Source organism: Zosterops lateralis, assembly GCF_965231275.1.
Source record: "Zosterops lateralis genome assembly, chromosome: 21".
NCBI classification, from domain to species: domain Eukaryota; kingdom Metazoa; phylum Chordata; class Aves; order Passeriformes; family Zosteropidae; genus Zosterops; species Zosterops lateralis.
The window spans coordinates 6201281-6223925 of record NC_139781.1 but is presented as its reverse complement, the minus strand read 5'-3'; the positions used below and the strand labels follow the sequence as shown (position 1 = coordinate 6223925).

Here is a 22645-nt window from a genome sequence, read left to right as displayed (position 1 = left end):
ACATCCCAAACCGCCCCCACCCCCTGGGGAAATGAAGGGTTTAGCTACAAGCCCTCATTAACAGAGCCTTGGACTGCCACACTTTGCCCTTTGTCAGGGGCTGATAGGAAGGGGCAAGGCTTGGGAGGGGATTTTCCTTCCCCAGCCACCCACAGTCTGCACTGGGATACTGCAAAGGGCTGCACCAAAATGAAATATTTGGATGGGCACACAAAAACATCTCTAAACACGCTCCCCATGTGGAAAGCACTCTCTGGAATTTTGGTGGGTTTGTCCCTTCACAGCTGCAGCTCAGACTTCCCCTGAGCCGTGGGGAAGGCAAAACTGGGGCTGGGGGGACAAGCAAGGGACATCAATGGCAAAGGGACAGCCACACAGGCACCACTGGTTCATGCCACTCCACTCGAGAAGTGAGATGGAAAAGCAAACAGGAGCATGTGGGGGCAGAGACCCAAAGCATCCTCCCTGTCCCTGTGTGTGCAGCCACCCCATCCACGATCACCACAGGCTGTCACACTTGTCCCATCACTCTGATGGCACAGGACAGCCTCCTGCTTGTCCTACCCCTCCCAGCACAGGCTGGGCATGCAGGCAGCCCTCCCTGGTGTGAGGCAAGCCAGGCCAGCTGGGGGAAGGGGGTTTCCTGCAGTTTCAGGGAGGATTTGTATTCCCTGCTAATTGATTTCTTTGCTTACAGCCCCACAGGGGCTGCACTCTTCATTTTCTGCACTCCCCTGGGCACGGGGCTGGGCTTTCAAAGATGCACAGTGGCCAAAATCAGCGTGTGCTGACCCTGCAAAACACAGGCAGCCCCTCCACTGTGCTCCCCAAAACACAGCCCTGGGTACACCCCAGAGGCAGCAGCAGCAGCAGCACGTTCAGCGCCCTTATCCATTATACATCCGTCAGCAGGAGAAATCCCAGTGTGTCTTGTCACAGCTGAGAACCTTGCTGCTATTTTTAGCCCCTCTCTTCCCCGGTCAGGATGAATTTCTTGTCATCTGCTGCTGATTTTAACTCTCCTCTTCACCCACCCTCCCCCTGCCCTGTTTCACCCACCATCAGGGTGAAACCACCCCGGCCAGAAAAGGGATTTTCCTGCCGTGCAAAATCTCCTGTTTCCCCAGGTGGCCCCGACCAAAGCAAGAGGAGACAGCGACTGTGGGCAGGCTGTGGTGGTTCCAGCAGCATCTGTCCAGCTGCTCCTCTGGGGATGCCAAGGACTCCCTCCAGAGCCAGCCCCGAGCCTGGCTGTCCTCACTGTCCTATTTGTATTCCCAGGTTGCTGCAAGGCTGCAAAATGTGCTAATAAAAATTAAATAAAAAAAAAAAAAGAAGAAGGTGGTGGAGGCTCTCAGAGGACAGGGGAGGAGTGCTGAAGGACAGACAGACAGGCCAGTGTTGCAGGATGACAGAGGAAGGGTAGGGACTGCTCAGGAGAGGAGAGGCTCAAACCGTTGTGAGGCTCAGCAAGGGCTGGGCAGAGGGTGCCAGCCCTTTCCACTGAGCCCCCCAGGGATGCTGTGGGGCTCTCAGGACCCTCCCCTGTAGCAAAGCCCTGCTGGATAACCCGGGGACAGAGCCCTCCTGCCTGGCTCCAGCACTCATCTCCTGCCTGTCCAGCCTTTATCTGGGACCACAGAGGCAGCCAGGAGGTGCTGGCCAGCAGGGATGAGCTCATCTCCCACGCAGTCACCCTCCAGGGAAGCTGAGCAGATGTCTGCCCTTCTGTTTTGGTGTCTCTTGCTGATGTTTCCCTCTGCAGGAGCCTGATTATTTTTTTTTTTTAACCTACCAAGTTTTTAATTTTGGAAGATCTTGTCCAGCCTGTGCACTGTGCCTGGGCTCACTGCTGGGACCAGCAGCTCCCCAGACATGCTCAGGGCAATCCTGCATCCCAGAGGTGACACAGAGGAGCCTCACTGCTGTCCCCACACCCTTCACAGGCTCTGTCAGCCAGGTGAGTGCAGGTGTCCAGGCTGTGTTGGTGCCTGGGGGATCAGAGGCTCAGGCAGCTGCTGGCAGCAGAACCCAGGGTGCACCCAAGAGGTGCCAGCAATGGCACAGGCAGTGCCCTTATCCAGGGCCCAGCTGATGGGAGGACAGCCCAGGCACTGGAAGCCTTTCCTGGCTGCTCACTGCTCCTTTTATCCACCAAACAGCCCTGTTATTTACTGCAGAAACTGGGGATAATGCAGTGCTACAAACAGCTTTCTTAGTCTTGTTTTTAATTTCAAAAGAAATTCCCACAAAGCTTCTCACTCGGTGAAATGAATCCCTCAGATTAATTACAGGTTTGTGGGGAAGGTGATTTCTTTTCCCCTGGCTCTTTTTCCAGCAGATTTGCCTTTCACATCCACTGCCTTTCTCCTTGATTTTCTTTCTACTGGAGGGTAAACAGATGCCTCACTCTGATGTTTTCCGGGCTGTTCATTACTCTCTCACTCTGCCATTTGTGGGGTCATATTCTTGAACTGTTCTCATTTACTTTTCAGAAAATCCTGGAAGGGAAAGACAAATGTCATCCTGCCTCCTTGGAGGGGATGATGTGTGAGAACAGCAAACACAGGCCAGGATTGCTCTGTCTCTGTGCAGTGGGCTCTGTAGAGAGAGGCAACGCCAGCACCAGGCTGATTTCTGAGCTGTCCCCATTTATTTCTTGCTGCCCAGGGGACCCATTTGAAAAGGCTCAGGTGAATTCATGTGCTTCCAAACAGCCAAAGAGGTGTTAACCTGTCCCACACCTTCCCTGAGCCCACAGGAGGGCCAGAGATGCTGAGGGAGGTCTTGAACAGCCCTTGAGCAGTGGAGGTTGTGCCTGCAGTGTTCAGTCTTGTATTCCTGCACAGAGAGAGAGCCTGTCTCTGTACTTCCCTCTAGAGCCCAGGAAGATGTTTCTCATGCCTGTCCCACACATGGCAGGGGACAGGGTCTGGCCCAGCCACCCTGAGCCCTCTCCTCAGGCTGGCAGGATGCCCAGCAGGTGCCAGCTGCAGCAGGGCTCTCCTGAAGGATGAGCAAGTGGGCACTGGGAGGTGATGGCTGGGCTGGGCAGTGAAAGGACAGCAGTGACAACCCTCAGGGTGGCATTACTGTCACAGCTCCTTGTGCCTGAGCCACAGAGATCTTGATGTGGTGTTTCCTGGAGAGCAGAGCCAACAGTAGGACCAGGAGGTGGGTGTGAGAGGTGCAGACATTCCTCAGCTGGCACCCACTGCCCCTCCCCAGGGCTGCAGGCACAGGCAGCTCTCAGAGAGTGGACTGGAGACAGCAGCCACAAAACTCTCCTGTAGGAACAGCCCAGGACACCACGCAGGTTCTGGGCTGGCTCTGGGGACCAAGGACTCATTTGCGACTCCTTTGTGGCTCCAGGCATTACTTTTCCTGAGGTGATTTCCCTGAGCAGCACTCCCGTGCCAGCAGCTGCACAGGGATCAGCCTCAGCCCCTGGGGGTGGTGAGGTGGTGACGTGGGGACAGAGGAGATGCTTTGCCAAGATACCACTTGCAGCAGGGAGCCCAGAACAGACAGCACAGGGCCCACAGCAGTGGGAGGCAGAGGATGGGGAGGGGATGAGCCCAGGATCACAGTCAGCTCCTCATGGCACCATCCTCTGCAGCCTCATGACCAACAGCACCCGAGTGGCACTCAGGCTGTCCTGTGCCAGCCAGGGCTTCTCTGGCACAGTGACATCTGCCAGCTCTGTGGGGTGCAGGTGCCACCATGACAGCTCCACACACTGACTCCCACAGCCAATATTCCCCCTGGAACCAGCTCCCTGACCTGCTGCTGTTTGATCTGGGCAGCAGTGGGAGGGTTTGCATCTGAATAAATCCTCCACCTCCACCACAGAGGCCATGCTGAGGTGGAGGGGAGCAGCAGGGGCACAGGGCACAGGGGCTGATTTCTTATTCCTTCTTCCCTGTACTTGCCACCTGATGTGTAATGTTCCATTTTCCAAACTTGTTCCTCCCGGGGGTCTCTAGTTGAAGACAAAACCAGTCCCATCCAATGAGGTGGGGGCAGGCAGCCTACAGGGAATGGCACCCAGCCCAACCCCTTGGTCTGCTCCTGGTGATCTCTTTCTGCTTGGAGACTGCTGGGGCTGAGGGCAGGAGAGCTGTGGAAGCCAGAACAGTGAACAGAGCTCACCAAACCCCAGTGCTCCTGCTGCAGGGAGAGATGTGCATCACCATGGCAACCGTGGCCAAGGATGCACAGAGCTGGGCACCCCAAATGGGGAGGAGACTGGGGGACCACACTGACCCCGTCCCAACTCCCCCAGTGCCTCCCCTTAGCCCAGCACTTGCTGAGGCATTGATTTGGCACAGCAGCTCCTCCCCTGCCATGCCCAGGCTGGGCAGAGCTGCAGTGGGTGAGGGGAAGGCAGAGGTTAGAGCTGAGGGGCCTTGCAGTGTCAAAACCCAGTAGATTTTCCCCAGAGTCATTGGAAATGCTGGAGGCAATCAGAGCAGGGGTCAGGCCAGCACCCTGGGGAAGCGAGGTGTCCTCTGAGGGTTTTGGAACCTGTGCCAGGCTTTGCTGCTGTCCCCAAGAGTCTTGCTTGACACTTATCTAAATTAAATCTTCCTGTTCATCGTGCTGGCTTGCCAAGGTCACAGGATCAGGCAGTGCCACTGCTCCAGCCTTCCCTCTGCCTGAAGTTCCCTCCTCTGCAAACACAACCCACAGAGTCCACCCAGAGCAGAGCAGGAGGCACACGGTCTGCAGCCCATGGACAGACAAAGGGAAGCTCAGACCATCCAGTCCATGTCTGCAGGCCAGGGTGGCAGTCACTTGGTTGGACGTGATGGGTGGGATGTGCACAAAACAGTTCCTTGAAGAACCTGCCATAAAATATCAGAAATATGTTTGACAGATGAAGATGAGCACCTGTTGATGAGGGGGTGGTTTTGAAGAACAAGCACTGAACTCTCTTTTCTTTGATGGTTTTCAGAACAACAGTTGAAAGACCTCCCAGCCTGCAGGGAAGGTGCTCAGGAGCTCCAGGATGTTCTGAGTGATCTGCTTGGAAGGGCAGAGAGGACTGGACTAAGCTGCTCCCCATGGCCAGGAGGGCACTGAAGTGGGATGGGGCTCACCCAGCTGGATCCTGCCAGGCTGGGATTGCTCAGAAGCCTCAGAGAGGCTCATCAGCCCTGTCCCCTCCAGCCACCCACTCCAGTGTCCCAAACCCAGCTCCCCAGCAGCTTGGACACACAGGGACAGCCAAGTGCCTCTCAGCCCAGTGATGTCCCCCCACAGCTGTATGGAGGGTCTGGGGGTACATTTCCTTAGCACATGCAGCAGCCCTGATGCCTTAAGCTTTAGCTTTTATATTTTCAGGTTCTGTGCTGCCCAGGGGTGCAGCTCTGAGCTCACAGTCAGTGTCACTCAGCTCTGCACAGAGCAGGGACACAAAACAAATCCTTTTCCTGCTGCACACCAAGGACAACTTTCAGGTCCAAAAGCACAAACAAGGGTGGACTGAAGGGAGGAACAAGAAGGATGAGACCTCACAACCTGAAGTTATAATTGGACAAGTAAACCCCAAATTGACCAAAACTTATAAAATTGTGAGATCTTATGACCCGTCAGCCATTTTTCTGACCATTTTGGGTCCACCTTGGGTGTAGCCCTGGCCAGGCTCTTGTCCTGCCCAAAGTGGATCCCTAAAGGCCTTTCAATAAATACATACTTTATTCTCCAGCTCTGTCCAGTCTCTGTTCCAGGTCAGCCTTCCCAAGGCATCAGCCCCACAACCACAATAATGGGCTGAGTCCTCAGGCCTCACTGCACCTCGTTAGGAAAAGGAGCCCTGTTGCCTCATCCCTGAGGAGCTCCCAGATGAGCCTAAATGACCCTCTGGGATCAGCAGAGAACCCAGTGCTGGGCTGAAACACAGCTCAGAGTGCTCACTGAGGATGCTCCGTCCCCACAGAGTATTTTGGGGACTGATGGATGAGCAGCTGCATCTGGCACAGCCCTGGAGAGAGGTGCCAGGTCATCTGGAGCGAGAGGAGAGGTGACCCCTGTGCCTGGCTGCTCATGGAGCAGGAGGGGCAGCCCCATGGCTGCTGGCAGGGCCACCCCTGCCGGATGGTCCAGCTGCCCTTGGCCAGCCCTGCAGCACAGAGTGTCCCTTCACAGCCACTGCACGCAGAGCCCACCCCCAGCACCAGCATCAGGGGTATTTTTAGCCTGGAAAAGTGCCACAGAATCGTAGAGCAACATTTGCTGGAGTTGGGACCGATGTCTCAGTTCACCTTGCAAATCTTCTCTGGGTCACCCTGCCCTGCTGGGTGAGGTGCTGGGTCCTGCTGGCACTGCTGTATAAACACCAAGCCTCACTGGGGTCCCCAGTGCCACCTGTGCCCTCCTCCTTCACCATGGTGCCACCTTCCTTTGGGAGCAGCTCCAAAGATCCCCCATGACCTTCCAGGCCACAGAAAGGGACATCCTGCCCTGTCCCTCTGGTGTCCACACCCGATCCCAGTGCCCCACTAAGGAATGGGGGCATGTCTGGGTTCTCTGCCCATGCTCTGCTGCCAGTGGGGCACAGTCCCTCCACCAAAGCATCACTACATTTACTGATCCCTTTGCTATTCATTGCAAAGAGATGATTTTTGCTCCTGCTGGGAAAGGAAAGCACCCACAGCCTATTACACATCTTCTCCAGGGAAAGGCAGGAACCAGCAGGACACTGGGAAAACAGTGACATTACTGACAACAGTGTCCAGGCTGGGCTCAGGCTGGGCAGCCATGGAGAGCCCCAGGCTGGCAGCACTGCACAGCCACCCACGAGAATGGGCTTTCTCCAGCATTAATTTCACATCCCATTAAATGCCTCAAAATGTTTGCCTTGTGGGAGTCTGCCTCCGTGTCCCCCCAGGGTGCAAGGGATGTTCTCTCCCCCAGTGCAGGCACGAGGGGTTTTCCTGTTTGTTTTGCTGCTTTCCTTAGAAACAGTGATGAGGCTGTGCCTGCTCTCCCTTATTTTCACTGATCAGAGCATTAAAAAAGGGAATGGAGAGCTGACATGGCCCTAAACTGAAGGCAACAGAGAACTTGAATCTTTCACAGTGATTGTTTTCTCCCCAGGGCTCATTAAGCATTTAAGCAGTTGGTCCAGAGAAGTGCACAGCAGCCTTTGCACACTGGCTGGCAGAGCCCTCTGCATGCAGCAGCTCCATTTCACACCTTGGTTTCTGCAAAAAAAAAAACCCAATCCTGGGACAAAAGACACAGGAGGATGTCCAGAGCTGGCTGGGCTGGCTGGGAGCCTTGGGAGAGGAGAAGGAAGTCAGGAGAGAGTTAGGAGACAGGATGAAGGTGCCTGTGATGTGGTGCTTTCTAATGACAACAAGCACAGTCTCCCAGAGCATCAGACTCTGTGCCTGATGAATTGCAGAGTGGTTATCCTGCCCTGGCCCATGTGCCAGCCCTTCACTGTGTCTGGGGCTGAAAGAGGCAGAGCAAGCAATGCCCCAAACCAGGAGCTGCCTCCAGGCTGCTACCAAGCCCTCCCCAGAGCAACTGACCCTCTAAACCCGCTGAAGGGGTGCTGAAACAGGTTGTTCAAAGCTCACCACAGACCTGTGCCCACCTGAAGCTTCTGTCCCTCCTGATTCAGGTCTTCCTGGCTCCAGGGCAAAGGCAAATCTGTGCTCACTCCAAAGGAGAGACCAAGGATGAGTGGGAAGCAGCAGGATGACTTTGTGGTCCTATATGAAGAGCAAAGTGTACCCCTCTGCCTGCTGTCCTTCCTCTCCCTCAACACAAACAGCACAAAGCTGGTCTTTATCCTGAAACTGAGCTTAAGCACCTGAACCTTTTCTCTGGAAAAAAAGCCCAAACCTCTTTTCAAGGGGTTGAATCACCCTGTAATGGTGTTGTCTGCAAATACACTTCAGGGTTTCATTTATCAGACAAGATTAAATCTATAGATGTGGCATATAGATTAAATCTATAGATGTGAGGCTGAGCAGCAGAGAGGAGTTGGGGTACAGGCAGTGTGGGTTGGCACAGCCCTTCTCCAGGCTCTGGGGCCAGGCAGATTTGAGGCAGGTCAATGTCTGGCCTCCAAGGAGCAGCTTGATGTGAACTCAGAGATAGTGAAGGGAAAGGAGAAAAGCTTATCCCATTTTTATCCCCATCTGAGCAAACCCAGTCTCTGATGCCTGCATGTCTCCTGTTAGCAGAGCCTGGCACGGTGACAGGGACAGCTTTGGGGCAGGGACAGGGACATCCCCCTGGGATCCAGCCACTGGATCACAGCGTGGCCTTTGCCCCCTGCCCAGTCCTGCTGCCTCTGGGGAGAGCAGCCCCAGGCCAACCTGGTGGTGGATGCCTGTCTCCAGGAGCCCAACACTGACAGCTGCCTGCTAGCTGGAATCTTGACTGTTTACAGAAAAATCACTTCATGCTTTGATTTGAGGGACATGGAGGATTAACCTGTTCTTGTCACTCCCAAAAATCCCCTGGTCAGGATGAGGCACCACCATCCCTGGGATCTCCTGGGCACTGCTGGGGCTCTGCTTGTGCATCTCCTGCTCCATCCCCCCAACCCAGCCAGCAACAAACCAGCACTGCCTTCCCCCTCCTGATGGGATGCTCGCCGCCTTCATTTTCTCAGAGCTTATTTTCAGCATTGCTTCACTCCTCGCAGTGCTGGCTGCCTGCAGAGCTGGAGGAGGGCAGGAGGGCTGTGGCTGCAACATCCCCCACGGTGCTGCCCATCAGGGAGCCACGGTGCCTTCACCAGCCTCTCCAAGAGCCTCGTTAGCCCAGTGCCAGCGCCCTGCTGACCACAGCGTGAGCACTCATGGCTTGTAGCTGGTTATCTTGGGCTTCCACGATGGCCCCACAGCTGCTCTGCCCATCCTCAGACCCCTCAGCTGGTGCAGGGACACCATGCCCGTGCCTCAGTTTCCCCAGGGAGCAGAGAGGATGCAGTGGCCCCCCTCCTCCCGGCGGTGTCAGCTCGGCTTAGCTCGGACAGTGTCTGGGAGAGGAACTGTCACACAGAGAGCGTTTGCTCGGCTCCCCGGGGCTGTGCCTTGCGCCTCCCGGCACCGCGGCACCGTAAACAGTAACGGCAACGGTAATCGGAGGAGACTTATCCCAGCTCCTGGTGCCGGGAGAGCCGGCGAGGGGGGATGAGGAGCCCTGAACGCTGCCTCGAGCCAAGAGCCCGCTGGTCACTGCCCCCAGCCCCCTGTGCCCTGTGCTGGGCTCAGCCTCACACTCACACTCCCTTCCCGCAGCAAATCCATTGCTGAGCTCTCAAAGTCCTGTGCAGCTCCTCAGTGGCCCTGGGGAGAGCAGGCACAGGGCACCGTGTTCTCCTTCCCCCCTGAGATCTTCCTCTGTGGAGCCCTGCAGCAATGGCTTTGTAGAGCAGCTCCCAGCCATTACCAGACTGCAATTAATACAAATAAATGAGATGAGCCAGGCACAGCAGAGTGAACAGAAACCTGACTGACATATCTGCCAGGAATCATTTATTCTGCGCTTTTATCTTTTTTTAAAAGCTATTTATTTCTTTGCAAATTAATCACAGATTGCCTCGGACCAGAGGCGACTCCGGGTGGCCTCAGGGACAGGGCACAGGCAGTCGAGTCCCAGCCGTGCCTCTGGTGAACAGGCAGCTCCTCTCCCTGTGCCTTGGTTTCCCCGGCCCGGCAGCCGCTGCAGCTCCCGCATCACGCAGATGTGACTGCCCATCCTGTGCTCTCCAAGGAGCTCACCCAGGACACTCCTGTCCACCCGCTGCGCCTGTGGGAAAGGCAGGAGCGGGGGTCCCAACAGGAGGGACCCGAGCTGCGGCCCCACGGCCAGGCGGAAGGGTTTAGGAGCCCGGTTTTCCCCAGCCGCTCCCCCCCATCCGACGGGCAGCTCCTCTGGGACATCCCTAAACCCTCGCTCCCCGCACATCCCTCAGCCCCGCACATCCCTCACCCCGCACATCCCTCAGCCCCGCACATCCCTCAGCCCCGCACATCCCTCACCCCGCACATCCCCCCGTTCCCGGCACGGTTCCCGTCCTCCGAGCATCCCTCGCCCAGCCCTCAGCGCTGCCACATTCCCCAGCCCCGGCGCATCTCCCGACCCCTCCAGCCCCGACCCCGGCGCGTCCGGAGACCCCCCGAACCCCGCAGGGGCCGCTCCCTCCCGCACCGAGGAGCCCCCAGGGGGCTCGGGGCCAGCCCCGGGCCGGGCGGCTGCGGGCCCCGAGGGGCCGGGGAGGAGGCGGGCAGGGGCCGGAGCCCCCCACCGCCTCCCCGCCTCCTCCCCGCCGCGGCGGGCGAAGCTCCGCCCGGCTCCCGGGGCCCGCAGCCGGCCCGCGCCCACCCCGCGGCGGCCGCCCGGACTATGAGGAGCGGGAGCGGGCGGGGGGCGGCGGCAGCGGCCCCGGTGCGGCGGGAGCGGGAGCGGGGACGCCGCCGCTGCCGCCGGCCGGGTCATGCCCGTGCGCCCGGGGCGGCGGGGCTGCGGGCTGCGGCGGGATGGGCGCGCTCCGGGCCGGTGCCCTCGCCTTCCTCCTCGTCCTCCTCCTCGGCTGCCTCCTGCCCCGGCGCGGCCCGCTCAGGTGAGCGCACGGCGCGGGTGCTCGGGGCTGCGCGACCGCTGCTCTCCGAGCCGCTCCCCCGGCAGCCGGACCCCATCCGTCCGTCCATCCATCCGTCCATCCACCCATCCATCCATCCATCCATCCATCCATCCATCCATCCATCCATCCCCCGGGAGCCGGGGGTCCCCTCCGGTACCCGGCTATCAGCCCCTCCCGGAGACAGATCCCTCCTGCGGGACCTGGGCATCCCCTCTCATCCCCCACAACCCTTATCCCGACCCCCAATCCGGACCTGTCTCCGGGGCCTGACACCCCGGACAGAACGCTCCCAGCTCTTATCTGGACCTCCCGTGAATCTGGCCCCGCTCCCCACTCCCCAGGACCCTGACCCAGCACCCCGGGGCACCCAGCAGACCCTCCCCTTCCCATTCCCCGCTGCACAGAGCCAGACCCTGCCTGTCCCTGAGGGTTCCCCTGGCCCCGAGCCTGTGGGAGAAAGGGCGAGCTGAGCCAGGTGATAGCCCAGACAGCTCCTTCTCTGGTGCTGCAAAGCTCTGAGATGTCCAGATCCTCTCCTGGCTCATGGTGTTTGGGGAGAGGAGAGCTCAGGACAGTCCCTGAACCAGAGCCTGGGTCACTCGGGACAGTGGGTGGGTGTCCCAGACCCCATGGGTGCAGGAACAACTCTTGGCCCACTCGGGTGGAAAATCTAAAGCCCCCAGGTCCCTTTTTCCATGTCTGTCCACCTTGGGTGTTGTCTGGGACAGGGTGGGTTCATTGGAGAGTGGGTCAGGAAGGGAGGGGTTGTGGGCTGCAGGACCCCTGGGCTGAGTATGAACCTCTCAACCAGCATGGCTGGAGCAGCATGGGGGGGGATTTGCAACATTTATGGCAGGGAGGGGTAAAGCAGAATTGCTTCACATGCAGAAACTGCTTGTCTCAGGGCAGCGTTTTCAGGCAGATCAGCATTTTCCAGCCCTGCCATCCACTGGCTCCACAGAGGTGCTGAGCTCCAGGGCCCTGTGGTGCTGAGCCCAGGGTCGGGGCAGAGGCCCCAGGGCAGGCAGTGCCTCAGGTGGGGAGCTGCAGGCAGGGCTGTGCCCCAGGGCTGTGTTCCAGCACGGCCCTGCCAGGGATGCCGTGAGAAGTGGCTGCACTCCGGGCATTTTGGCATCCCCCACGCAGGTCTGAGCACCACTGGGGCTGCAGATCTGCTGTGCCTGGGTTATCTGAGCCTCTTCAAGGAGCCACCTGCCAAGGGAGCCCGGGAGCCTCCCTGCCACGTGCTCCAGGGGAGAACCCTCACTGTCCTCTCCTGCTGAGCAGGACACGGTTCACAGCTATGTGGCAGGCAGAAGCCTCACTTAACTCCTTGTTAGCCTGGCCTCTCACAGCCCTTATCCCAAAGGCACCACACCTTGCTCATGCAGCTCCTGGCAGGGAATTTCTCCCAGCCTTTTCCTCTTGATAAGGATGAATCTCAGGTACCCTCTGCTGCCCTTCTCCAATTAAAGGAAAACCTGCCCTACTGGAACATTCTGGTTGTGGCCATTTCTAGGTAAGGGTGCACATAACCCCCTCTAGGATGAATTTCACCCCCTTGAAAAGAGGTAGGAAGAAGGACCACAGGGTTCCCAGCATCATCCTCTTCTTGTAATGATGGGGTTGTAGCTCCAAGCAGGAAGGAGATCCACCTGGGCACAGACCTGGTGGAGTTATAAGGCAGCATGCAGCAGCACCAGCAGCATGCTCAAAGCTCCTTTTGTGTCCAGAGATCTCTGGCTAATTCCTCTCCATCCCAGCCACATGCCTGGCAATGTGGTGAGTGAACATCTCTCACATTGTTCCTTGAAATTATCATTATAGACTGACAGGAGGAGACAAGCTGGCAGGCTAAGATGCATTCACAAAAATATCCCCTCCAGAGTCAGTTTAAATAAATCTCCATCATCATTCAGAGCGCTGTGTGGGAGAGCTCATCACCATGGCTGGTGTGGAGGTGGGCTTCACTGCTCCTCTCCTGCCACATCTCCCTGGCCCCTGGCAAGGTGTCAGCTGTGCTCTGGACACCTCACTCAGGCAGGGCCGTTGTGTCCCCCAGTCCCCCCAAGCCACGACAGGCAGTGTGTGATTGCTCAGCAGCTCAAGCTGCAGCTGTAGGTGGAACCTGAGAAGGAGCTTCCCTGCTTTCCCCCTCCAGCTCTGGTTGTGCCCTGTCCCCAGCACAGCCCTGGAGCCAGGAGGCACTGCCCCCCCCATGCCAAGGGATGTGGTGGAGCAGGGACAGGAAAAATGTGGGCATGAGGAACTCAGGCTGTTGCAGGTGAGGGGAGAAGCAGCAGGATCCCAGCAGAAGGAAGGGATTCCCCCAGCGTGCTGACTGGGCACTGGAGTGGATGCAGCACAGGCACACCTGCCCTGGCAGCTGAGTGTCCCCACAGGCTGCCAAAATGTGCCTGCAGAGCCCTGGTGCCAGCAGGCAGCCACTGACCTGCCTCCTCTGCCCCGCAGGCTGGTCTCAGGGCGGGAGGAGATTAAAGCTGGTTCCCGAGGCTCACCCAAGCCCATGTCCCCCTCTGATTTCCTGGACAAGCTTATGGGACGAACCTCAGGGTACGACGCCCGCATTCGACCCAACTTCAAAGGTAAGAGGGAAGATGTGAGGGCTCCAAACCTGGCAGATCCATATTCATGGCTGCCCAAACCCAGGGGCTTTGGAGCAGGACCGTGACCCACATCCCTCTGTCCCCACACTCTGCAGAATCCCAGCAGCTCCTGCCAGCACAGTGTGCTCATTTTGCCTGACAGTGGGGGAAGCTGTGGTGCTTGCCGGGTGTGTGGGAGTTCATCCCCACACCCGGGGGGTCTGCAGGGCGTGCTGGGGTTCATTCCCACACCCCGGGGGTGGCCCAAGCAGGCAGGGGACCCTCCCTGTGTGTGTTCGTGTGCCGGGGCTGTCCCCACGTGTGCCCACGGAGCACACAGGGCTCAGCAGCCGGCAGCAAGAGGAGGCTTCACGCTGTTTTCCAGGTCCACCCGTCAACGTGACGTGCAACATCTTCATCAACAGCTTCGGCTCTGTCACCGAGACCACCATGGTGAGGGTTTTGCTGGTGCGACAGCCTCTCCTCTCCTCTCCTCTCCTCTCCTCTCCTCTCCTCTCCTCTCCTCTCCTCTCCTCTCCTCTCCTCTCCTCTCCTCTCCTCTCCCAGTGCCTCGGGGTTGGGAAGTGTGTGGGTCCCAGTGCTGTGATCCCTTCTCCAGAGCCACCCCTGACACCACGGTGAGGACATGCAAAGTCATAGCACATGGCTGGGGTTGTTCTGGGGTCAGCTAACACAAGCTTAGCTGTGTGGGTCACATCCCCTGTGCCTGAGCTGGAAGAAAGATCCCCACCAAAGGGTCACAGTTGGCCAGCTGGATGTAGCCCCCTGCCATCCTGAACCTCCTTGGGTGCATGAGGAACACCTCAGAGGAAGTCTCAAGGCTAAAACTTTCCTATTTGTGCTTCAGCAAAAGCCTTAATACTATCAACAGGCCCACAGAGCCATGTGCCAAATGCTGCAGGCAGCAGTTACTGGTCTTCCACCTCCTCCTCCTTCTCTCAGCTGCTGTGGCCTTGGATTTTAATTTGAATTTGAATTTCCCCTGGCTGCCAACAGCATGGGAATGCTCCTGAGCTGCCCCTGCTCTGTGCTTTATTAGTGGCAGGCACGCAGCAACAGCAGGGCTGAGCCTCAAGGGAGGCATCCCCTTCCACCTCCTCCTCCTCCTCCATCCCTTCCTCCTCCTCCTCCTCATTCCTGGGCCCCAGGGGGTGCTCAGGGCTGAGGAGGTGCCCTGTGTCCCAGGACTACCGTGTGAACGTGTTCCTGCGGCAGCAGTGGAACGACCCCCGCCTGGCGTACCGGGAATACCCCGACGACTCCCTCGACCTCGACCCCTCCATGCTCGACTCCATCTGGAAGCCAGATTTGTTCTTTGCCAACGAGAAAGGGGCCAATTTCCACGAGGTCACCACCGACAACAAGCTCCTGCGCATCTTCAAGAACGGCAATGTGCTCTACAGCATTAGGTAGAGCCTTCCCCTCTGGTGCAGTGCCTGAGTGGGGAGGCAAAGCTTTCTTCTTGCCTTCCTCACTGACTGCCCCAGCTCCAACAACTCCCTCCTTTCCTCTGCCTCCTCCAGGCTGACATTGATCCTGTCCTGCCCCATGGACCTCAAGAACTTCCCCATGGACATCCAGACATGCACCATGCAGCTGGAGAGTTGTGAGTACCTCGAGGGGTTCATGCTGTGCTTATTTCCCTCTTCCCATCCCCTCCCATTCCATGCCATCCCAAAAGCTGGCAGCTCACTTTTTCTGAGGGACATAAGCAGGAAAAAACAGTTGTTCAGGGTGGGGTTGAACAGGGTACACATCCCCATGCCATGGCTCCCTACATCCCCTCCAGTTGGCTACACTATGAACGACCTCATCTTCGAGTGGCTGGAGGAGCAGGAGGCCGTGCAGGTGGCAGAGGGCTTGACACTCCCACAGTTCATCCTCAGGGATGAGAAGGACCTGGGCTATTGCACCAAGTACTACAACACAGGTGAGCACCCCAGGGACCTGCTGCCACCACCTTGCCATGGCCTGGGGGTCCCTCTCGCCCACTGGGGCCATCCTTCCCTACAGGCAAGTTCACCTGCATCGAGGTGAAGTTCCACCTGGAGAGGCAGATGGGTTACTACCTGATCCAGATGTACATCCCCAGCCTCCTCATTGTCATCCTCTCCTGGGTCTCCTTCTGGATCAACATGGATGCGGCGCCAGCCCGGGTGGGCTTGGGCATCACCACGGTGCTCACCATGACCACGCAGAGCGCCGGCTCCCGGGCCTCCCTGCCCAAGGTCAGTGCTGCCTGCATGCTGGGCTCCCCACAGTGCCCCAGGGACAGCCTTTCCCTGGGAATGGCTTGGCTTTGGAGCCTCATCAGCTGGGGCACCACATGTGCTGAGGGGAAACACTGGCTGCTCTAGCCCATGTGCCCAAGCTGAGAGGGCTCCCATCAGGATAGAGCTGGCAGTGAAGGGGGATGAGCAGGGTGGGGGGCAGTGGGTCCCTGAGCCCCCTGTCACCCAGCAGGTGTCCTATGTGAAGGCCATTGACATCTGGATGGCCGTGTGCCTGCTCTTTGTCTTCGCTGCCCTGCTGGAGTACGCGGCCGTCAACTTTGTGTCCCGCCAGCACAAGGAGTTCATGCGCCTGCGCCGCCGCCAGCGACGCCAGAGGATGGTGAGTCCCCCCACCTCTCTCGTGACATCTGGGCAGAGGATGGTGAGTCCCCCCCTCTCTCATGACATCTGCTCGTCCTCAGCCCCTGAGGGGACACCCCAGGGCTGCAGGGACAGTTTGTCAGCAGCCCCCAGGGCAGGGCTGCGTTCCATTGCCCCAGATGGCTCCTCTGGCACCCCAGGGACCCATGGACACTGCATCACAGCCCACAGCACCCATGGGTGCTTCAGGCCCTGCTTAGGGTGCTGTCCTTCTCCTGCTGGGACATCCTCAGGCTCTGCTTCCTCTAAAAATGCAGAAAAATAAACAGTGAGGATGGGGGAAAAAACAGCCTTTCCCCTTACCTGTGGCCCCAAACCTGGGCTCCTTGCTGTGCTGTAGAGGTGACAGGGACTCACTGCTGTGTCAGGGACCTGGTGGCACCCAGGGACAGGTCTGGGCTGCAGATGGGAGTGCAGCAGGATCCGGAGAAGCAGGATCCCTCACTCATGGAAATAGTCCTCCCCTCTGTCAGCCCATCAACACAGGCATCAGGCCTGCAAGAAGCTTGGGGTGGGCATGTGGCTGCCCCACTCTCGTTTTCTTGCCATAAACACTCTGTGAGGCACCAGCTCTCCACGGAAGACACGAGTACACACACAAACACACACCACACAGGCTCATAGTGTCCAACCAAATCCCTTGGGCATGTGCTGAAGACAGACCCCGATGCCAGGACACACTGGGGGTGGCATTTTCCCCCCACACAGAGCCCCTGTCTCCCCAGCATCCCCATCCCGGCACCCAGAGCCGCTGGGGTAGAGCCCTCTGTCACCACCCGCTGTCCTGTTTCTGTTTGGTGCACACTGCTGGATGCCAAAAGGGCCTGAGCAGCGGCACGGCCAGCCTGGAGTCCCTGCGGCAGCTGAGCAGCCGGCACAGCAGCGAGCACACCTACGCGACGCTCTCGCAGCTCTCCAGCTCCCGGGTAAAGCACGACCCTCCGGCAGCGCCCCCCGTGCTTCCCCAGCCAGCCTCACCCTCCCCTCCCCTAACGGAGCCAGCCCCAGGGGGCCAGCAAGGGGCTGTGGAAAAGGCAGGCCAGTGATTTGTACAAAGTACACGCCCCTAGGATGCGGCTGCCAGCTCCTGGGCTCAAAAGTTTTTAGAGAGGGATGGGAATGGAGGAGATTGCCCTGTAGACACCCCCACTCTGTGCCTTGGGTTCCCCTCCTGTAAAGCAGCAGCAGCAGAGTCCCCTTTGCTGAGAGTGAGTGATGGCTGCTCCTGAGCTGCTGCCCAGCTCCCCTGCCATGCCCACACCTCTGGCAGGGTGAGGGCTCTGCCTCCTTGCAGGCAGGTTCGAGGCACTCCCAGCTGCCTGCAGTGACTCCAGCACAGGCAGCTGCTCAGGGCACACGGGCACTTTGCAGCTTGAGGCACAGGGAGAAGTGTGGGGCAGGGCAAGCTCCCAAGATGTTGGGGAGATGCAGGGGATCAACCACAGCTCCAGGGAGGAGATCAGGCTTGGCCACCCTCACCTCCTCTACATCATCATCAGCCTTGGCTGCCAGGAGAGGCATCTTTGCACCTTGCCTTTCACAGATGACTCCTGGAGATCAACACCCACACAGCCAGGGCAGGGAGAGGGAGGCTCTGTCCAACCCAAGAACCATCTGCTGGCTTAGAACAGACCAAAGTGCAGCTACCCCAAGGTGGAAGCTGCAGAGCCACCCTGGGGTGCACTGGATACAGCAGGAGCACCCCAGGGTGCTGCTCAGTCAGAGATGGGAGCAGAGCCCTGCTACACACAGCTCCTGTGCCTGAGACAGCCAAGCCTGAGGGCAAATCCCTCCCACAGGCCACCCAAATCCAGGCTCAAGAACAGGCTGGGCCTGCTGGCTCCCCGGGCTGGGGGAGTAGCTGCTGGTCCCCAGGGCACACAGAGCACCCCAGCTCTCCCCACCCAGAGTGGCTGAGGGTGCTCAGCCTGAGGCAGGGAAATAAAACTCTACTGCAAATGACAACTAACTCAGCAATCTGAGCCACTGCTGCTCTTCCCACTGTAAAATCTTGCTTAGCCTGTGGATTGCTGAGTTAAATAAAGATGCCAGGGTACAAACTCCCTGCATGAGAGCCCCCGTGCCAGCCGAGCGCCTTCAGGGGCTGAGCTCAGCAAGCAGCCTCTGTGTCCTGGAGGGCAGTGCCGGCCAGAGATGGTGTTTGGGATCCCAAACAGCACCCAGACACAAAGTGAGGCACTGACCTGCAGCAGGCCCTGGAAGAAGGGACCCACCACAGCCAGATACAGCACCAGCAAAGGCAGAGGGGAGCTGAGCTGAGCCACAGAGACCAGATGAGTCCAGGGGCTCAGCAAAAAGCCAGATGTGCAGCCTGTGCTGGCACATGCCCATCTCTCATCAAATCTCTGCACACATAACCCTCTCCAAGGCTAAAAGAGCAGGACAAGGCAAGTGGCTAACAGTGCACAGCTGTCGGTGGGGAGGAGTGCAGGCACTGCTGGCCAGCCCCTGAGGCACCCAATAGGGGCCCTGAACAACGGCAGTGGGCTGCGGCCAGAGACTCCCACGGCAGTTTTGCAGCCTTGATCATGAACATGCAACTCCATGGGCACGTTGCCCTCTCGGCAGCCCTCTGCCAGCAAGGGGAGAGAGGGTGAGCAAGGGCACAGGCACCAGCAGGGAGTCCAGCTCTCTCAGCCTCCCTCCTCTGCTGCCCCAGGCAGTCTCTGCCAAGCAGACATGGGGAGAAATGAGGGCCTGGGTTCTTGGAGGGACTGGGGTGCCCTGCAAGCCCTGGTGGTAGCCAGGTTCCTGCATCCCTGCCCTGCTCTGCCCCAGCCAGCTGCCCGTCCCCTCTTTTTCACCATCACAGTCACACTTCCACCCCACAGCAAACACAGCACAGCCACAGCAGCGCCTGCACACCTCAGCTCCCTGCACCAAATGCACCCTGCACCCCTCTGTGCCTCCTTCCACCAGTCCACCTCCCATCCCTCTGGCTGCCAGAGTCAGGCTTCCCAAGCCCTGGAGCTGGAGCTGGGAGGAAGCTGGGGGTGTGTGTGTCGGGCTGCCGGGGTCGGGTTGCCTTTGGATGCGCCCTGAAACACACGCTGGATGTGAAGGCAGGGGCTCAGTGTTCACTGCACGGCTGGGGCTCTGTGACAAAGCGCCCAGGCTGGCACAGCCACTGTCACCCGGCACCTGCCTGATGACCTCTCCCTTCTCCAGGAGGAAGAGCTCAGCCGCGAGAGCCGCTTCTACCTGCGAGGCTACGGGCTGGGGCAGTGCCTGCAGCTCAAGGAGGGGGCTGTGGAGGCCCCCGGTGTGTACAGCCCCCCGCCGGCCGGCGCCGCGCTGCGGGAAGGGGAGAACCTCCGCAGGCGCTACATCGACCGCGCCAAGCGCATCGACACCGTCTCCAGAGCCGTCTTCCCCTTCACCTTCCTGGTCTTCAATATCTTCTATTGGGTGGTTTACAAAGTGCTGCGCTCAGAGGACATCCACTTGGTGCCCTGAGGCTGGGAAAGTGTGACTGCCTCTCTCGGTGTGACCCCTGCGGTGTGCCCGGGTGTCACAACTACGTTTCCCGCTGTCCCGGAGCGGTGGCACAGCTGGGCTGGCCCTCAGAGCCTGGACATGTGGCAGCCCCCGTGCCCCACTGGATTCCGTGGCACAAAGTGAGGGGATCAACAATCACAGGTCCCCATGGTCAGCTGGAGAGAGGGACCCCTCCTGCTTCCTGCATGGTGTCACCCCCAGGTACCCCAGGATGTGCTGTCAGGGCACTGGGACACAACTGCTCCCGAGGAATGCTGTGCTGCTGCTGGGGGAAGCCCTTGGGTATCCAGGGGCACAGGAGAGCCCTGGGTACTTTGGCACAGCCAGTGGTCAGAAAACATCACCTTCCAGAAGAATTCCCTCTCCACACCTACCATGTCAGGCTGCTGCTTCTCCAGCCTGCACCACTGAGCTGTGGGCCCTGAGCAGCCAGGGATTAGGTCACAGTCCTCTCCTCTGGCCTGGAGCTTGGTTACAGGACAGAGCAGGCAGCACCCCTGCCTGCACCTGGACTGGATGGGGTGCTGGCTCTGGCCCCATAGCCCCCTGCCCAGCAATGGACAGGGCCCCTCTGCCCCAGCCAGCCCCAAAGCACAGCAAAGCAGCAGGCTGGGGATGCTGCCCTCCCTGCAGAGCTCAGAACTGCCCATGGTGCCCAGGGCTGCAGGCAGGGACAGTGGGCAGGAGGCTCTGTTTGCTCCAAGGAAATGCCAGCCCTGAGGCAGGCAGCAGGCAAGCTCAGCCCTACTGAAGGGGCACAGATGGCCACTGCAGTTGCAGATGGGAGTCACTTGGTACTGCATTATCAGCAACATGGGGCCCACAGACCATCTTTTAAGGGAGATTTTTTTGGGATGAAAGCAGTGGGGAAAGCTTGGCCAGTCTTTCTGGAGGAGCAGAGTGAGTGGTGGCATCCCCAGACTGCTGCATTCCCACAGCACCACAATGGCCAGAAGAGAGATGGAGGTGAAAATTGCCCCATTCTCCAGCCCAGCATCCAGATGTAGCATCCCCTGGGCAAGTTTATCCATAATACTCCTCCACTGGAGAGGAGAGCAACTGGAACCCTGACAGGACAAGCTCAGCAAGGCTTCCAGCCCTCCAGCCCTGGATACCCTCTATGCTTTGCAGGAAATAAAAGTAGCAGGTGGTGTTTAAGTCCTCCAGAGAGGAGTGTGGTGATGCTCTCCTTTCCCTCTGCCCACAGTCAGCCTGGAGGAGGCTGCAGCCCAGCAGGCCCATGGCCATGAGTGCAGGAGAGGGCCCAGAGTCTTCCAGAGCAGGGCAGGATGGAAATGGGATTCACCCCTTTCCGTGAAGGCTCTGGTGCCTCCATGGCACAGCAAGTGCTCCAGTGACCCACCTGCCATGGCAGAATGGAGCCTGCAGGGCAGGAGGACATGGCCAGGAGGCCAGCACTGTCTTCTGAAACCTGACCCAGGCAGAAGCCCAGCTGTGATCCCTGCTCTGGCTCCTCAGGTACCACTCATCACCCTCTTCCTCGCAGGACCGACCAGCAGCATCATCCAGCCCCTCTGAGCCCCACAGAGTGCTCAGCCACATGCACCCATTTCACAATGGGGCAAGCAGAGACCTGACCCTCAGGCCACCCCATGAGGGGACTGAGGGATCCACAAGGACAGGCTGAGCCAGCTCCATCCCATTGCCAGCACTGTGCATGCCTCCCCCTTCCCCACGGGGCCCCACCGTGTGTCCAGGCCAGACTTGCTTTTGGGGAGGCCCCATTTGGAGGCACCCTGAGCTCCCCCAGCCCCCGAGGCAGTGCCAAATGGAGGTAACAGTGTCTGAGCAGCACCCACAGGCACTGGGAGGCCACGCCAGCCTCCAGCAGTGGTGGGTTTTTAAACAGCATCGATCTTCCTACGCAAATAAAGCTTTCTGGGATTTTCGGTTGTGTGTGCTGGGGATTTGTCTCTGCCAAGAACAGCTCCCACTCACAGTGTGGGGAGGGGACAAGGGCACAGCTGCCCTGCAGGGACAGGAGCCCTGACCCACCATTATACCCATATAGATATCATTACCTCTCCACGGGTGATTTTTCTGACATAACTGATGACTGTCACATTTAACTCCCTCATGGGAGATGCCAGGAGGGCTGGGCAGGAGCCCCTGAAAGCCCTCAGCCCCAAACCTCATCACTTTCTCTCCCCACACTCACCCCAGCCCCTTTCCACCCACCCAGGCTTGGCCAGGGACAGGACCCACGATGAGGCAGAGATGGGGCCAGGGGGTTCCAGCTCTGCGGTGGAGCTCAGACACCCGAGCATGTGCAGCATCCCAAGGGCACAACCTCCCTGCGTGGCCCCTCGGCTCGCTGGGCAGGCGCCAACCTTACAGAGCTGCCAGCTGTGCTGGGGGGCTTACGCCAGCCCTGCAGTGCCACCCGGGGCCGGGGCTTTTGTCCCCAGCTGGTGCAGGGGCGGGCAGAGCCCGCAGCTGAGGGCTGAGAGCCCGAGCAAACATCAATCTCCCTCTGTGCTCCTGGCCAAGTTTCACAGACCAGCTCTGTTGGTACCTCGCAGCCCCATCGCCCGCCCGGCCCCACCGAGGGCTCTCTGAGGCAGGGAGGAGAGAAAGCAAGCTGCACCCACTCCGGTTTGGTGCTGGGGTTGTTCTCTAGATGGGACAAGCGAAGCTTCCCCAAGGTCTTGCTGCTGTCCCCACCCCAAACCGAGAGAGGAGGCAGCCAAGGGGAGAGCTGTGAGGTATTTCACACCAGCACTGTGTCCCTGATTCCTCCCACTCTGGAGTCAGGACAGCACGTCTGGGCACTCAGTGTCTGTTTGGAGACAAACACTGCAGTCAGCACTGAGCCATTCAGCTCCAGGAACCAGCACATCCCAGAAAAAAATGAAAAACGTAAAAACCCAACACATCCCCCCCAAGCCAAAGCCCCCAGGTCCCAGGCACTGCTCACAGCAAGATGAGGAGCTTATTTCTGGCATCACATTCGAAAAGGGATAAGGATATCACTGCCCCATGGCTCTGCAGGTACTTGTGGTCCTGGGGTCCCTGAGGGCAGTTTCAGCAGCACTCAGGCCCTGCCCTTGGTCCTCCCAGCAACCCAGTTTGAATTGGGAGTTGCTGGGACACCCTCACAGCTGCAGGGCTGCCACTGCCCTCCAGCACAAAGCTCCAGTGGGTCCCTCACATCTTGGGGATGGGAGTGCTGAGCCCCACGTCTTCTCACAGCATACCAGGGGCCAGCCCAG

At 58.9% G+C, this 22645-nt stretch overlaps 1 protein-coding gene across 1 annotated transcript; it reads left to right on the top strand.

The window, feature by feature from the left end:
- Positions 1 to 10508: 10508 nt before the first annotated feature.
- Positions 10509 to 19370, top strand: LOC310917736 (glycine receptor subunit alpha-4-like; the record flags this gene model as incomplete). The annotated part of the gene is made up of 10 exons (XM_083876236.1): positions 10509 to 10591; positions 13085 to 13218; positions 13604 to 13671; positions 14425 to 14648; positions 14763 to 14845; positions 15029 to 15169; positions 15253 to 15467; positions 15703 to 15852; positions 16715 to 16819; positions 19083 to 19370. 10 exons carry the CDS (start codon positions 10509 to 10511, stop codon positions 19368 to 19370), a joined length of 1491 nt encoding a protein of 496 aa, XP_083732362.1.
- Between the last annotated feature and the right edge of the window lie 3275 nt (positions 19371 to 22645).